The 17,727-nt window shown below is 32.5% G+C and overlaps 1 protein-coding gene across 1 annotated transcript; it reads left to right on the forward strand.

Annotated features, from left to right (window-relative positions):
* Positions 1-9,730: 9,730 nt before the first annotated feature.
* Positions 9,731-17,631, forward strand: LOC146536372 (uncharacterized). The gene is made up of 3 exons (XM_085190469.1): positions 9,731-9,785; positions 11,113-11,171; positions 15,871-17,631. Exons 2-3 carry the CDS (start codon positions 11,147-11,149, stop codon positions 17,325-17,327), a joined length of 1,482 nt encoding a protein of 493 aa, XP_085046595.1. The 5' UTR covers positions 9,731-9,785; positions 11,113-11,146; the 3' UTR covers positions 17,328-17,631.
* Positions 17,632-17,727: the final 96 nt, after the last annotated feature.

The raw sequence follows: 17,727 nt of genomic DNA on the forward strand, positions 1-17,727 counted from the left end.
ATCGTAATGTCACTCATTAAGACGATATCAAAAATCTGAAATTAATCGTGCAGTCGTTCTTACTTAAGTACTTTGGACAATAATAATAGTTATTTAGTTCATTTATTAACAATATTATTTATATTATTTTGAAAGTAGAGTTTCTTCACTAAGATCTTTGAATATTTTTTAAGCTTTATCTAGTACTTTTCTAATAACAGAGTAGGTAGATGGGATTTAGTGTTAAGGCGTCTCATTTTTTGCCCAATTTTCAAGATTTTGCGTGTTGGGAGATCTCAACATCGTGCTTTACTTGTTTATCAGAAAACGGAAATGAAAAAAAATCATTTCCCTGATAGGAATCGAACCCACTACCATTGTCCTTATTAGTTAGAAGTTTACAACGTCATGGATGTAAAATATTATGAATATTATTTTATCTCAAATATACATACAAATATTTTACGAATTACATTAAAATAGGCCTAAGTATTTCTAATAATTGTAATTGAAATGTTAATATCCCATTATCATTACCAGTATGTTAAGAGGCTACAACAGGTTCCACCTGGCCAAAGCTGTCCTTTTAACAACTAACAACAAAAACAAATTTAACCTGAACGTTACGAACTACGCAATAAGACAAATTATTCACATAAGTGCGCTGCCACACAAATGATACTTTAATACGAGATTTCCTACCTCTCCTCGCTGGTCATAGGTGAACTTCACTTCGTGACTGTAATTTTGAAACCTTACAGTCCTAAATTGGCGTTTTTTTAAACTCCTGGTGACCACGTTCAGGTATTCCGGTCTCGTCCTCACCAGATATTATCGCGAAATTTACGTTTTATAGTGAATTTGTCGTCGGTCACTCAGTTATGAGGTCTTTAGGGCAATCGTATAATTGCTATATGGTTTTCGTTAAGAATTCCTTGGTCTTATATAATATTGTAATTTTTTCACTCTGATGTCTCGACAAAAACGTGGCGTTGACTTTCGCAACTCAACATATAATGCCAATGAAATATGAAATGGAGAAAAGAGTGTCTTAACACTAGGTTCCTCTATCTACCCTGCTGAGCGCGGGATACAGCGTGACGATCATTTGATTTATATAATAGTATATGAGGTGGGTGAAGATTTATATAATAGTATAATTTTTATATCTATAAGTAATGCTTAATATCAGTTGTTTAAATTTGCTCTTTTGGAATATCGACTACATTTAGCCTATGAAATCATAAAATAAATATAGTCATAAAGTGCTCATTTAAATAAAACACTTAAAAAGAATTATCAGTGAACCTTATCAGATGAAAGGCTAAGCTTAGTTTGAATTTCAGAAAAAGCTCGAGACCTCGAAATTTTTGTACGGAACCCTCGGTGGGCGAGCCCGACTTGTGCTTGTCCAGTTTTTTATTCTTAGTATCAAATTAACGCTGCTTGAATGTCATATTATGAATTCATTGTCATCTGTGTGAGCGGAAATTTCACAAAAAAAATTGATACCGCCAGAAATCGATCTATTGTTCAATTGTAATATGAGTACTTTATATACACTGACGAAATATTTCGCATATTTATCTGATATCGGATATCTAAGATAAAATAATGGATATAAGAATGCTACCGTATTTTTGTAAACAATGCTCTATAGAATTACAGTTTATTTATGAAAAATACCAGTTATTACTTATTATATTTTATCTGCTTCACGCTTTATCCCGCTCACGTCAGGGTAGGCAGAGAGAACCTAGTATTGACACTCCGTTTCCCATTTTTATTAATTTCAATTTTAACGTCGCGATGTGCCTTGACGTCAGAGCGGGTAAATAAAAATATTAAATACTTCATTTCCTTGAATGGGATTCGAACCTGCGATAGGTTGATTGTTGTATTTACAGCACTTACTTTGTGCCATGTCTGGTACTATATGTGACGACATATAGTCAATGAGGATTAATAATGTTTCAAAATAACTGTAAAGAAAGCTCGTTGAAGTCTTTTATATGCGGAAAATTCGATACGTCAATAAAATAGTTTTATTGACATAAATTGTGACTAAACTAACTTTATATTAATTAAGAAATATTTCAAATATTACCAAGACTTCACAAGAGGCCAGTCGTGGTGGCAAGGGCACAAACTGTGATTGTAGACGATTCGATTCCTACTCGAGCTCTGGTGTCGAGGCAAAGCGCGGCGTTAAATTCCGCCATTCAACAATGCCTTCAGAATGGAAAATGGAAAAACGGAGTTTATTAACACTACGTTATACCTTAAAATAATTTTCTAAAATCCACGCGGTATGATCTAAAGAATACAGTCACTAGTTACATCATAGGTTAAAATTAAATCATTCACTAACTATTCGTCATTCTAATTTATGGTTGACTGAGCGCCCTTATAAATTACTTTCGCGATTTGCATACTGTCTCACTTAGTATCTTATGTTAGACAATTAGAAAATAAGCAGTTGGAAATGCCATATCGTGACATCAAACCCTGGTTATTTATCATCGAGAGCATATATTATATGCAAAAAATATTGATTTTTCCTAATTAGAACCTGGAGAAGGAATGATGACAAAAAAATACTTGACACCAGGGGCACAAACTGACTGTAAAAGCTGCAGGTTGTGGATGCAATAGAGATGGAGAATCTACTTTAGGGAATGAAATCTTTAGTATTTTTATTATTTGCAGGTGCAGCGTTTAGTTGCGACACTCAACACGCAATACGGCCTTAACACTGGTTGCAAAAATCTTCTATGTACGGGATATTAAAGCTTAAAGCTAAAAAAATTAACTTTCTATCCAACGCTAAAAAACGTATTATTTATATCTATCTATATATAAAGTATATAATAATTAAAACAAACATTAAGAACACTCAATCAAAATAGATTTTCGATCGTCTCCATTTAATTATAGCAAAATGCTTGAAGAGTTGCGTGGTCCGCAATCTGATGTGCTAAACTCGAACACCTTTTAACAGTTTTACACGGCTTCGTGACCTCTGGCTGTCGCGTGACGTAAGCCCACATGCGGCGTCGTTAAACTTCGTGTACACATTGAGATGTGAACATTTAAAAATATTTTTTAGAAAATAATTGGAATAAATATTTCCATTTTTTTGTTCTGGTGTCAAGGCAAGCGTGGGGTTGGTTTTCGCGACTCCGGACATGCATTGCCTCCAGAATATCGACAATAATGGGGAATGGAGTGTCATAACATTAGGTTTCCTCCGCCTACAATTTCTAGTACCTACTACTTTCATTTACTAAGTTCCTTGCAATTTACAGAAAAATAAGGCAAGAACAATTTATAGTATTTTCGGAGTTCATTTCAGGGTAGACAGGAGGAACCTGAGAACTCACTGTTAAGTAACTGCGCTCTCATTTCCCAGTTTCCACCGAATTCTAGAGACATTGCGTGTTTTGTGGCGGAACTTAACGCCGCGCTTGTGAACGTAACGAGGGTTACGAAGTTTGTTACATACAATTGTTAAGTAATTTAAATATTAAACATTTCCTCGATTGAGAATTGAACCCACCATCTATCGCTTTAACAGTTATACGCTTGTAGGGGCACGCTGCGACTCAAATCATTATTTTAATTAAAATTACTATATTTCTTTATATAATTATTAATTAAATAAAAATCTTTATTAAAACTAAAATATCTTAAAGCAATCGCGGTGTATCACACACCTAAGCGGGTAGGTGCATTGTTTAATTGGTGCACTTCACAGAAGATGCAATCGTAGGTGTTGCACTGATGAGGAACGTACGCGCTGTTTGTGCTCTTTGTCTAACAAATGTTTACAATTCCACTGACCTGCATATATATATTTTAGTTTCTACATATTTTCAAGATGATTCTCAATTTGTTGTATTTGGTATATCTGATGCTAATATTTTTTTTTACTTTTTCTATATGTTCGTTGTTATAATATAGCTTTTAGATAGAGACCCTAGTGTTAAGACACTCCGTTCTCCAACTCTCCAAAAGCATCGTGTGAATTCAACGCCACGCTTCGCCTCGATACCAGAGCGAACAAAATGTATAATAAAAACAAAATATTAAGTTTCTCATTTCAAAGTAGAGCGAATGCTGAAGTTATATAAGAATCTCTTGGCTCCCTTAGCCCGACCTGTGGCAGTCGAGGAAGAGTATCGTAAGGCTTTAGAGGGTAGTATGGACAGCCTACAGCTGCCGGTCCACGAGTCCCTTACCACTCGCTCGCGTTCCCTCGGGAGATCGACTCGGTTGGCGTACTCGTAAAAGGGTTTCCACAATAAAAAATATATAAAATAAACTATTTTTAAAAATCCTTTTCATGATAATGTAAACAAAGTGAAATGTATTGTTGTTTCTTACTACCTTTAAAATAGTAGCACGATTTACAAAATGAATAGTTTTGGAACGAAACAGTTTAATAACGAAACGAGTAATCGTGAACTCCACTTACATTTGCGTCTACTTTCAGCTCGAACCAGAAACGAGAATATCCGTGAGAAATGCTAAAATAAAATTACATATTTTCTTCAATTCTTTCACCAACTTATTGAGCAGAATTATTTAAAGTATATATATAACAACTTAATTTAGTTTTTTCTTATATACATTGTTTAAACATAAACACGATTGCATTCTCTGATAAGTGTTTTTTTTTGTAATTTTTCTGCTTTCTATATTTTTTTAAAGAAATCTCTTTCTTACTTTCTTCAATTGCTCAGATTTAATAGTGCAATTCAAATTACTATAGGTATATAATAGAATAGATATAATATATTAATTATATTGAAATAGTTGTCTAATTATTAACTAATTCGAAATATTATTTAATTGAAAACAAAAAAAAGCTAAATTATTCTAGCAATTAAGGGCAAAGTTGAAGTTCTGTGTATTGCGAAGTACAGTACCGATTTCAGCGTTAGTAAATAAGTTATTTGAGGCTCGTTACGGCGCTACGTGATGCGCACGTCGAGACGGATTTATAGTTTCATTATATATAGGAATAGGGTGGCTAAATTATTGTTGTTTTTCAGTATTTCTTTAATTTTATATAATTTTTGATTTGGTTATGGTGGCACAGTGGTACAAGCGTGTAACTGTGAAGGCGATGAAAGTGGGTTATATTCCCACTTGAGTTCCTTGCCGGCTCTTCTCAGCAGAACTGCCTTCCGAACCGGTGGTAGCTTTTTGTTCATATGATCATTCGATGTTTCAAAAGTGCTTATAATAATTGCCTATTTGAATAAAGAATATTTTGAATTTGAATTTGAATTTGAGAAATCAATGATTTTTTTTCATTTTCTTCGTTCTGGCAACTAGGCAAAACGGAATGCCTTGAGAATTATTTGGAAAGTGTTGAACGGAGTGTCTCTACATTAGGTTTCTTCTACCTCCCCTGCTATACTCGGGATACAGTGTGATTCCGAAAAAAAAAATAAAAAAAATTCAGTGACGAAAATTGAAAGGGAAACTTTTACATGTAAGCTTGTAACTTGTCAGTTTTAAATATAATTAACTTCATATACTATATATTAATTTTCTTGTGTTATCTTTCAATAAACTATATTACATCTGTGACAGATAAATGCGAAGAATTTGTATGAATAATATGATGAATGATGATCTTTAGAAATTCATATTCAATGTATTGTATTATGCTAGTATTTTCCATTTTCTCTATAGACGTATCTACATAAATGATATTGTAATAAATTGACAAGTTATAATCGTTTTATCTTTTACAACAAGCAATGCCTTCAGAATTCGACGTACAATTGGTAACAGAGTGTTTTAACACTAGGCTCCCTCTGCTTACCCTGCTGTATGCGGTATTGAGCGTGAAGCTTAATTTATTCATAAAAAAAATCTTTTTTATGTTGTAACCCGCACAAAGTAGGGTAGGCAGAGGGAACCTAGTATTAAGGCACTCCGTTCCTCACTTTCCACCAAATTCTGGAGACATTTAAAATTTAAAATATTTAGACTTTATGGTGACCCTTGATGGAACCATATTAAAGAAATAAAATACACGTTCACCTAGAGCATCAGTCATGTTGGTCCTTATAAATAATATTTAGAGTTTTGTAATTCACGACTGGGAACTAGTAAGTTATGTAAGTTAATGCGACTCCTGCTGCTCCGTTCTGTTTGTTTTGTTTTAATAGTTGACAAAAAAGGAAGTATTTACTCGTATCTATTTTAAAATGTCAAAAGACCACATAGTTACTATTTGTTTTATTGAATTGAGTATATCTCAATAATTATTTATTTTATAATATTGTTTTGATAATTGTGATTTGAGGCCAGTCGTGGCGGAGAGGTGCAAGCGTGCGATTGTAAATAAGGGTTGTAGATTCGATTTCCGATTAGCGAAATGGGATACAGTTTCAAGGAAACAGAGTGTCCTAACACTAGGTACCCTCTGTCTATTCTGCCATGTGTTGTAGCTAAAAAAATAAAATAAATGCGTAATATAATATGTTAATTAGTTTTAACTGGCTGACAGGTTCACAGCGTAGGGTTCCATTAGTGAAAAATATACGGCTACTAGTTACTTACTAAATAACCTGAAAATTAAAAATTTACTTAAATAATAATATCAAAAGGTTATTTTAGTGAAATTTAAATATATATTTAAATTTACTGTAACACATTATACACAAAGATATTGTATCTACTAGTCGGCACGCTTTTATTAACTTTAAATGTAACTTAATATATCAATTTATGAAAGAAAATCTTCCAATGATTTTGTAACCTATTTCTTGTCAGTTTTGCTTAAAAATTTGCACGAGTCTGGATTTGATCTCAATAGAAAAATCTTCAAAGAATGAACTGGTGTGTTTTCCAAGGTATATTTAAGGTATATTTTATAGCTACTAGAGGCCGTCGCGGCTTAGGGGCACAATGATGTTACAGTTACACATGACGGTTGTGTGTTCAATTCTCATTTGGGGAAATTAATTATTATTTATTAATATTTGTATTTCTGCGCTCTAGTACCAAGGAAAAACCTCCAAAATTCATTGGAAGGTGAAGAATGGAGTGTCTAAACACTAGGTTCCCTCTGCCTACCCTGCTGTATTCGGGATATAAGCTGTACAAAAATGATTTCAATTAAGCTCACATTTACTCTGACTCATCCAAAACAGAAGATGATGACATCAAATAAATTTATTAGCACTGAATAGTTATGCTACTTGATATTCAGAGATCCCCTCATCACTCATTCTAAACAATGACAACTTACATTTTCGAAAATTATAGAACTCCTAAGCTTTAAAATGAAGAAGGCTTTTATTGTCTAGTAATAAATCAAATACTAGACTGCGATGAGATCACAATATGACCTAGGTCATTAGGACTAGGGCTTCGTTAGGGCTCCCTAATCAATAATCGAGTAATAGCCTTTGACCTTGAAAGAATAATTTATTTTTTGTTCCATTATAATTTATTTTACAATTTATGTTGTGTTTTTAATAATGTTGTCACAATATTCAATAATTCTTTATTGAGCTATACGTTTTATTGATTGTTTCTTCTTATGAAATAGATATGTTCATTTAAGATAAAGATTTGTGCATACAAATAAATAATATATTTTTTATTATATTCTTCTGCCTAAAGTGTGAAGTGAAGCGAGTAAGTCATACAATACTGGCTCACAGGTTCTAATATCCTGGGGGAAATATTTATGTTAAGCTTCTACTAAATACCTGGCACACATTTGTATTTTATGCTAAAAGGTAAAGTGACTTTTATATTCTGTTAATACATATATTCTCCCTGTCCACCATCGAATATAGGTGAAAAGCAACCATGCAAAAAATCTAAGTTTTTCTTAAAAATCGATGAACTACAAAAAAAATAAAACTTTTTATTTAAAAAAAACATCTTCACGCTGTATCCCGCACACAGCAGGGTAAGTAGAGGGAACCTAGTGTTAAAACATTCCGTTCCCCACTTAAAATAAAAATACTATTAAAAAGAATGTACGCCGGATGCAAATATAATGTATCATGATTTAAATGTATTTTGAAATCAACTAAGTATCTGCATGGGTTGCAGTTCGTGTGCACACGAACATCATTATATTAAAATAAATAAAATTAAATTAGCTCAATTGTCTCTATGGCGAAACTATTTTTAGCAATTAATTTCTATGTGAGCCATAGATAAATTGTAGTTACAAAAGATGGGATGATTTATCCAGCTCAGCTTGGTAAGCAGGTTCCCACTTTACTCCGAATTCTAGAGGCATTGCGCATTTAGTGGCGAAACTCAACGCCGCGTTTGCGTCACTCCCAAAGCGAGAATGAAAATATTTAAAGAAATATTCCCTCGAGTGGGAATCGAACTCACAACCTGTAGCGCTTACAGTCGCGCGCTGGTGCCTCTGCACTACGACAGGCGTGAAAACCTACTTAAAACTAAAAATAACTTTATGTATAAAACAAATCTTGGTAAGTGTAAAAGATTTAAAAAATGACATAAAAATGAAACTTTGAAATACATAATTTTATCAGATTTGATTATTTTTACATACAAAAAAGTAAAACTACACGCAATAAACCTACCTTACATTACCTATACCAATTTTCGTAACATTTCTAGATATTTTAGATTTTAAAACATCATCTTTTATAACGAAGTACCTAGCTAGCTATTACGATTTATAGAATATTATCAAATTGATCTCATCTGATAATTAAGAGAGAAACTTCAATCAACTATTCTTCAGCTGATTGTCTGTGAAAAGATGAATGTCTGTCTAATCGCTATCGTCTCGTAAAATCTGTGATAGATTTAGATTTATCTATTTTAGGTGTAGACATGAGGCGAAATCATTTTTACTAATAAAAACAATATTTTTTGATCGATTCCGTTTTAAGGAAATGGTTATATTTAAATTATTAATATATTTTGGACTGTTAAAACAAAGTCGGTGTTGGGTTTCGTAAAGAAGAGGGTCCAGTGTTTTAACTCTAGGGCCTCTTTGCGTCTTTTTTACATAAATCTTTTTCCTTCTTTCATTTGTGAAAACAAATATATAAAATCAAATGCTACTGGTTTTGGGTTCGATCCCCACTCAAGGAAATTAAATATTTAAATTTATATTTCCATTTCTTCGCCCTGGTGTCAATGCATAATATTATTTAAATAACAAAAATCTGAAGTTTAAAAGTAATTAGTTTATTTATTACTTAAAAGTTGAAAGTGATCGCTATTTTTAAATCGTGATTCAGATTATACAACCAATATTTTTTTATCTCAATTTTTTTTTATGAAATCGTGAAAGCTATTGATTAAGATAGCTCATCTTTAATCATTATTATCTACAAAAGCTTTTAATATTATACCTCCTTTTAATTATTTCTGAGGCAATTCTTTTTTTTAAAAAAAACAGTTTTTTTAATATATTATTTATGAATAGATATATATTTTTTATCTAACACTATAAAATATTAAAAAAATAAATGATATTCCAAATCTTCACACGCATAATACCGAAGTTAAAATCATTTGTCATTTTCAATATAGTCAAGCTATAATGAATTCAAAGGAAAACCTCTACTTATCTTAATAGCTGTATGTGGTATAAACTACCAGGTACTCGTACATACTTAAGACATGACCCAGTTATTTTACAAAGTCGCTTACATTTGAGTGTCATCCATCCCTTAGGTGGTGGTGGTGGTGGTGGTGCTTAGAAGACTAGATATAAGCTCTGGTAATGGTACCTTAGAGCAAGTTGCGCACGCGCACGCTCTCCGTACGTACCGGTGAGTTACAAGTGTTTCGAAATTCAAATTTAACTAAATGTCACTGACATGTTTTGACAGTGACGTAAAGAGTGCATTTCAAAAATATTTCTAAATTATTTTAGATAAAATTCATAATAAATAAAGAACCGAACCGAACCGATAAAATTCAAATAAGTGTTGCGTGAATATGGTGCTCGAATTGTTTTGGACTTTGATTAGTATAAGCCATTTAGTTCTTTATTCTCTAGTTCTTTAGTTCTGTAACTCTTTGCTTGCTTGTCTCAAACTTGCAACGGATTTTGATATTTACAAAAAAAAAATTAAAGTCAACTTTTGAAATTAATTTTCTATAATTTAGAATAGAGATACAATAACAACAATATAAATTAAATAATTTTTGTAATACACACGAGTAGTGTGTACCCAAAAATTAATCTAGTTTATAAATGCAGAAAGCAAAAAATTTTCATTTTTATATTATAAAATTCACACAGAAAAATCGAGTTTCTTATAAATATAATTATAATAATATATTTATTTTTTTGTCAATAGATCGTCCATGTCGTAAAATATTTTTTACTTATACTTGTATGAATATAACAATATTTTATATAAATAACACAAATATAGATTATAAAACTAAGAAGAAAACAAACAATTTTAAGCCTAAAAGTACACAAGCTACTTTTCCCAATAAAAATTAGTGGTTCCAGTGAATCGGTAAAAAACATGTCTATTGTGCTTTGTATATTCGCGATAATTAGTATCATTGAACATATTGTTGTCGTCCTTTGTTTGTTTCGTTATTTCTCCACCGTGTGTTGCCTCTGTCTTTACTTCTTCATGAATAACTAAATCACTATTAAAAAATACAATCTGTAAACTTATAATTTCTAATTAGTCAAAAAGTTCAAAGTTAATTTCCAATGTTTTATGAACTGTTCATAAAATATTCTTTTCATAATTTAAAACAATTCAATAGTTATCTATGTCTATATATTCAATAACATTAATGTATATTTAAATTTAAACTTTCTTAAATAATTCTATAAAATTATATTTTAAACTAAACTATCATTAAGTATAAAAAAATGTAAGGTGGAATACCTACAAAGTAAAACTGAAAAAAAAAAATATTAAAGCTCAACGACCAATACTTGAATACACGTCATAAGTAGAAGTAATCGTTTATTATTTCATATAGGTATTTTTACTATAAATATTACATTCTAAGTTTTTTTTCATTTAATTTCATTAAATATTTTTTCAATGCAATTTATCATGTTAATGCAAAATATTTGGTTATTGAAGAATATACAAGTAAAATTCTTGATTTATTTTTCAGATTTAGTTTAAGTTAACTGAGACGCACCAACACCATGCTGCGTTTGTCAACGTTTTGCTGTAAGTAATATATTTGCACTAAATAATAAAATTAAATGTCAATCAATTGTATAAGCATGTAATTTCAGTAATAAGTTCGTATATGTTTTTTTTTTCTAAAAACACAAGATCTCAAATATTCTATAACTTGATACCATAAGCAACCTTAAAATTCGCATAAAATAATCTTTAATAATAAATCATGAATGAATTATTTTATTAATAGTAAATGATGGATGAAAAATATTGAGTTGAATAGAGTATAAGATAATTGTTAAGAAAAATATTATATCTTGTTTCTGGATCTTCCTAAAATAGGTTTCTGGGTGGCTCTACTCTGCACGAATGTTCATTGTTTTCTGTATATAACGGTGGGAACTATGGAAGAGTGTTAAAACACTTCGTTCTCTATTAAGACACTTTCGATACCCACTTTTATCGCTAAATTCTTGAGGCATAGTGTGTTCACCGGTTGTTACCAGAGCGAAGAAATGAAATTATTAAATAATTGATCTCCTCAAATAGAAATCGAACTGACAACAATCGTACGCACGTTTACCATCGACGGTCCTAGATGTCCTATTAGATGTTAGGATGCGAAATGTTTATTAAGTAAGTAAATTAGCGAAAACTAGAGAATTGAGTGCCTTTAAGATACATAGAGGCACCGCTTATTTCGCAATATACAGGAAATGCGTACAGATAAAAAAATGCTTAATTCCATAAACTATACATTAAAATTAACATATCTCACAGCGATCTTCAAACGCATAGTACCATTTAGCTGTAACCATGAACTAATTTCACTAAATTCATTTTGATTACATCTAGGTATATAAATTAGGCAAAAGTGTGTGCGTTAAACTTTTGTATGCAGTTATCGTGTCATCTTAACTGTTTAAACGATTGAATAACTCTCAGAGCCTATCGTAGTATAAAGGAAATAGCGCTCATTAAAATTTAGCAATGAAAAGTTTGTAATTTAATATTAGTAGGTATAGTTATAGATATATTGTTATTAGTAAAACCAGATGATAACTTATTTATTACAAGATGTTTAATTTATTATGGTTCCGTACCTCAAATAGGGAACCTTATAGGTTCACATTTTGTCTGTTTGTACAACTGCCAAGAGATGTTGAGATATTAAGCTGAAATTCATATCAAACATTCACGCTTATTGTCTTTCAGCGTACAGAAAAAAAATAGCTTATAAATTAAAAAGAAATCGAAAGATACGAGCGTTTATGCGTTATTTTTACTGCATTCTGTGAAAAAATGCCGCGTAATCAAAACTTATACTCTATAGGGTATTTTCTATTAACCTACGATTTTGAAATTTAGCAATGAATGAGAAGAGTATATTAATAAAGACAAAAAAAACTGAAAAAATGGATAATATTTAGTATGTAGAAATATTGGAAAATATAATAGACTAGCGGACGCGCGCAGCTTCGCTTGCGTATTTAAGGGTGAATTGTAATAACCCATGAAACATATGTTCAATGAAATATTTTTAAGAGTAAATATCAAATTTTATAAAAATCAGTGGCGATTTAAGAATTTTCCCATACAAACTTTCAACCCCTTATTTGCACCCTTAGGGGGTGAATTCTAGAAAACCATGAAACATGTGTTTAATTATATACATTTAAGAGTCTAAATTTCAAATTTTATAAAAATTGGTGAATTTAAAAAAATTTAAAAAAAACCTATACAAATTTTCAACCCCTTATTTGCACCCTTAGGGGGAGAATTCTAGAAAACGATGAAACACGTGTTCAATTAAATACTTTTAAAAATCTAAATTTCAAATTTTGTAATAATCGGTGCCGATTTAAATTTTTTTCCATACAAACTTTGAACCCCTATTTCACCCCTTTAGGGTTAAAATTTTTCAAAATCCCTTCTTAGTGGATGTCCAGATTACGAAAGTAAACTTTTGTCCAAATTCCATGTTTCTACCATCAGCGGTTACGGCTGTGCGTGCGTCTTACCTCAGTCAGTGAGGACAAGTCCTTTTATATATATAGATTAGAACTTTTAGTACAAAATTTAAACATGAAGGCATAGCCTTTTGTGTACAGCATTAGCGCAAAATAAGTACTTAAAGCTTATACAAACAAACGTCGCCTACTTAAGTGGCAACGGCATTCACTCTTTTTCATAGTTCGAACTCAAATAATACGCGTACTTGACTAATGAATGGCTTTTGCCTGGTTGCGAATATATGAAATACCAATATATTATATAAATTCTCGACATCACTCTAAATACGACGGATTGTGGGTTCTCACATTCGGAAGTGTCTTAATGAGAATAGAATAGGTAAAAATATTAGTAATAATTGTCACTTATTCCAAGGCTAAGACCCAATATATAATTGCTTCTTCCACCATTTTGAGGTATAAAATAAAAATACATAAATACAAATTTTATTATTTAGATTAAACTATGTAAAACGTAATAAATAAATCTTCCTGATACTGGAATTATTTTCATAAATTTTCATAAATAACTTTTTTCAATCTAAAAGTTGTCAAATTATTCACTCTAGGTAATTTAAGTTAATTGATTACTTTTATTTATTGCTATACGATAACAATTAAAAACGGACTTTGAAATTTCAAATATGATATTTGTCTCGATGTAGGTAAATCATTAACCTCAACACAGACTCAACTTTCATCTTCTTGAGAAATATGATTGACAGGATTTTTTTTCTATATTTTTAAAAGAAGCTATTCAAATTCACAATTCAAGAGACACGAAATTTATTTTAAAAAATTCGAATAATATTTCGACAAATTTTTCAAGTTCTGTTTTTCATATTTTCATTTAAAGGAAATAAAAGAAAATAAATAAAATTTGAATTTTAAATACTTATAAAGAAGAAGAAATCGTTGTTTTATTAATATTCTGTCACGTGTCTTAAAAAAAATATGATTCTCCACTGAAAAGCTAATATTAACTTACAATTTAAGTAATAAATCATACTATATAACTTTTAGGGTCAAAGCGTAATTTTCGATGAACCTTCGAAATTCAATCTTGATTTGTCGAAATAATTACATGTTCGATAGAAACTGAGGATATTCAATCAAAACACAGGTGATTAAGACTATCAAAATGTGCAATATTCCTAGAGAATATTAAATAAATAAATATGACGACGAATAAACGACATTATATATGCATATATTACTCTATTCATTGCAATTATATATACATATTTAATGTTTAATATTTATATATACATATAAAGTACAAAATTTTATCGTTATTATAAGTCTGCGTCATCTAAGCACGTATGGTTTTTTTGTTTTACTATAATAAAGTGTTATCTGCATGGGCGTAGGGATAGGGGGGGTCGGGTGGTCCGTGCCCACCCCAGAATAGTTTAATGCCCCAGTATTTTTTTAACAAAAATTAAAATACTGCCGTTTACACGAATATATATGTCCAACATTAATTACCAATCTATGGTTATAGAAAACAATGGTTTATAACCATACCCTAGATATACATTTTTACTGCGCCCACGAGGTACTGATTTAGATATTTTTGTTTAATATCTCAAAAATAGTACAATTTTCGACCAAGCTGCACGGAATAAAAAGAATTAGTCTCCTATATTATTACCTGCATGCAGCTTGTCTTTCGTCCTGTATCCTATCTTTATAAATATTTACTTTCCTTGGTACATGCTTATTTACATAGCAGCTTACTTACTTAGTTGTAAGAGACGAATAATTTTCTACGTCACTAGCCATGTACCAGTCAATCTATTTTCTCAATTTCCTAGTGTATTGTATTGTTTTGTATCGTGAGCTCGCGGCACGAGGCTCCACGTGAGAAATGATTAAGAGTTTCCTATTTTGCTATGTTGCTAAGTATTAAAACCTACCGAAGTACGTATAGGTAGTACAGGTTTATTTTTAGCTTCGCCCACAGCAGGATAGGCAGAGGGGACCTAGTGTTAAAACACTCCGTACTCTATTTTTCGTCGAATTCTGGAGACATTGCGTGTTGAGTGGCGGGACTCGTGGCGCCGCGCTTTTGCCTCGACACCAGAGCATAGATATGAAAATATTAAATTTATCATTTCCTCGAGTGGGAATCGAACCCACAAACTATCGTATTTCACACGCTTGTGCCTCTGCGTCAATTACAAATAATAACGACATACATATAACTTTAGTTTTTAGTTAATCCTCACTTACCACAACCTCAATGCCTCCAGAATTCAGCGGAAAGTGGAGAACAATAGTGTCATAATGGAAACGGTGTGTTTTAACACTAGGGTAGGTTTTCTTTGCCAACCCTGCCATGTGCGTATTATTATAAGTATGAAAACACTGGGTGGTTTCGGAAAGACGTTCATTACGATTACGACAATTTTCCCATTACGCGTGGCTTGCGCAAGCGTCGAAGCTGGCCGGTCCCACGCGATGTCATCTGCGCCTATTGTGCCAAGGGGAGGAAATTAGATAAAAACGTTAATAAATACTAAGCTGATTTGTCTCATGTCGCAATTTGTTTAAGCATTTTTCTAAATAGCTTCGCAACTGACCTTAAGTTTAACCTTGGATAAAACTACCTTCTTCTCATTGTAATTGTTATTTTTCTGATGAGATATCTTCAGTTAAAATACAGGATGACATTTAAATTTATTATGATAATTGTTTCCTTAAAAATAATGCTTTTGTTGTAATTACAGTGTTATTGGCAGTGGCAGTGGCCCAAAGTGGATACGAGTATAACAAACCTGGAAGACCGTTTGGCCCTTCAACATCTACGCCAGACTACCAACCAGGTCCTACAAATGGATATCCCGGCTCACCAACTCCCTCGCCTTATCCAAGTGGTCCACAGGGTGATGGCTATACCGGTTCAGGAACAACGCCAAGGTACCCATCGGGACCTTCAAATTATCCCAATAATAACCAAGACTATAATAATTATCCAGGACAGTCCAACAGGCCAGATTACCAAGGCAGCACCCCAGGGGGCCCTGGTTTTGGACCAAATACAAACACTTACAGACCCGGATCTGGTGGAACTGGATTCAGACCAGGCTCTCAAAATGGGCCTGATTATAGCCCTGGCTCTCAAGGAGGATCTGGTGGAACTGGATTCAGGCCAGGCTCTCAAAATGGGCCTAATTATAGCCCTGGCTCTCAAGGAGGATCTGGTTTTGATAACGGTGCATATGAAGGTGGTGATTACTCTGCTATTCCTGGTGAACCTGATATAGATTACCCTGTACTTTCAGAAGTTCCTCAAACATCTTTTAGCTGTGCCGCTCAAGCTTATCCTGGATATTATGCTGATGTTGAAACACGTTGTCAAGTTTTCCATGTTTGCGCAAATAATATGACTTACGATTTTTTATGTCCTAATGGCACCATTTTCTCACAAGAGTTTTTCGTATGCGTTTGGTGGAACCAATTTGACTGTAACTCTGCACCCAGTTACTATGGGTTAAATGCAAATTTGTATGACTATTCTATAAGTGGATCCCAATACTCTGAACATGGCGGAATTCCTCAAGGACCATCATCTAATTATCCAGGTACTTCTGGACCTCAAGGGCCATCAGTAGGTTACCCTGGGAGCACGGGACCATCTAGTGGCTACCCGGGTGATAACAGACCTTACAGACCTTCAGGTAGTTATCCTGGCAACGCTGGACCACAACGACCATCTACTAGCTACCCAGGTAGCCAAGGACCATCTACTGGATATCCAGGTAGCTCCGGACCACAAGGTCCAGTAAATACATATCCTGGAAGTCAAGGAACTTCCACTGGCTATCCAGGAAGTTCAAGGCCTCAAGGCACCTCTCCTGCATATCCTGGAAGCACAGGGCCACAAAGACCTTCAACCAGTTACCCTAGCAGCCCAGCACCGCAAGGTCCAAGCTATTCGCAACAACCTGGATACCCTGGTGAACAAACTCAAGGATATCCAGGCAGTCAAAATTCAGGACCAAGTTCGCCAGGAGGATACCCAGGATCACAAGGAACGACAAGTTACCCGGGTTCCAGACCAGGGAGCAATCAAGGATATCCTTCAGGCAGACCTTCTGGACCTAGTTTCCCAACGGGGACTACAAGACCTAGCGATGGAAACTACCAACAACCGAATAGAGAATACCTTCCACCTCGAGCTTGATCGATATTTATTTTAACGAAATAAAACTACAGAAAGATAGCTTCTTGTTAGTTTTATAAAAAAAGTCTTAACTGCCAGAAAACACTTAGATATATTTATATACTTACTTACTGCCAATATTAAGTAACGCTGACAAACAATATTTTTGGTGCTCATTAAATGATATAGATATTATTATATTATCTATAACTTTAATTTTAGTTCAATTAATAATTTGTATCAATAAATAGTGTAATTGCATTCATTAGTAAGAATTACATAAAAAATATGCACAATGTAAGTTACCACAAGTGTTCATATAGTACAAAAATATTCCACTTCTAAGAAAAATAGATAATTAGAATAATTAATGTTAAGGTGTTATATAAAGTATTATAAAGCATTTTATTTTGTAAATAAA

This window comes from Heliconius melpomene, chromosome 9 (assembly GCF_056956725.1).
Source record: "Heliconius melpomene rosina isolate 202511_hmr_F chromosome 9, ASM5695672v1, whole genome shotgun sequence".
Classification (NCBI taxonomy): Eukaryota; Metazoa; Arthropoda; class Insecta; order Lepidoptera; family Nymphalidae; genus Heliconius; species Heliconius melpomene.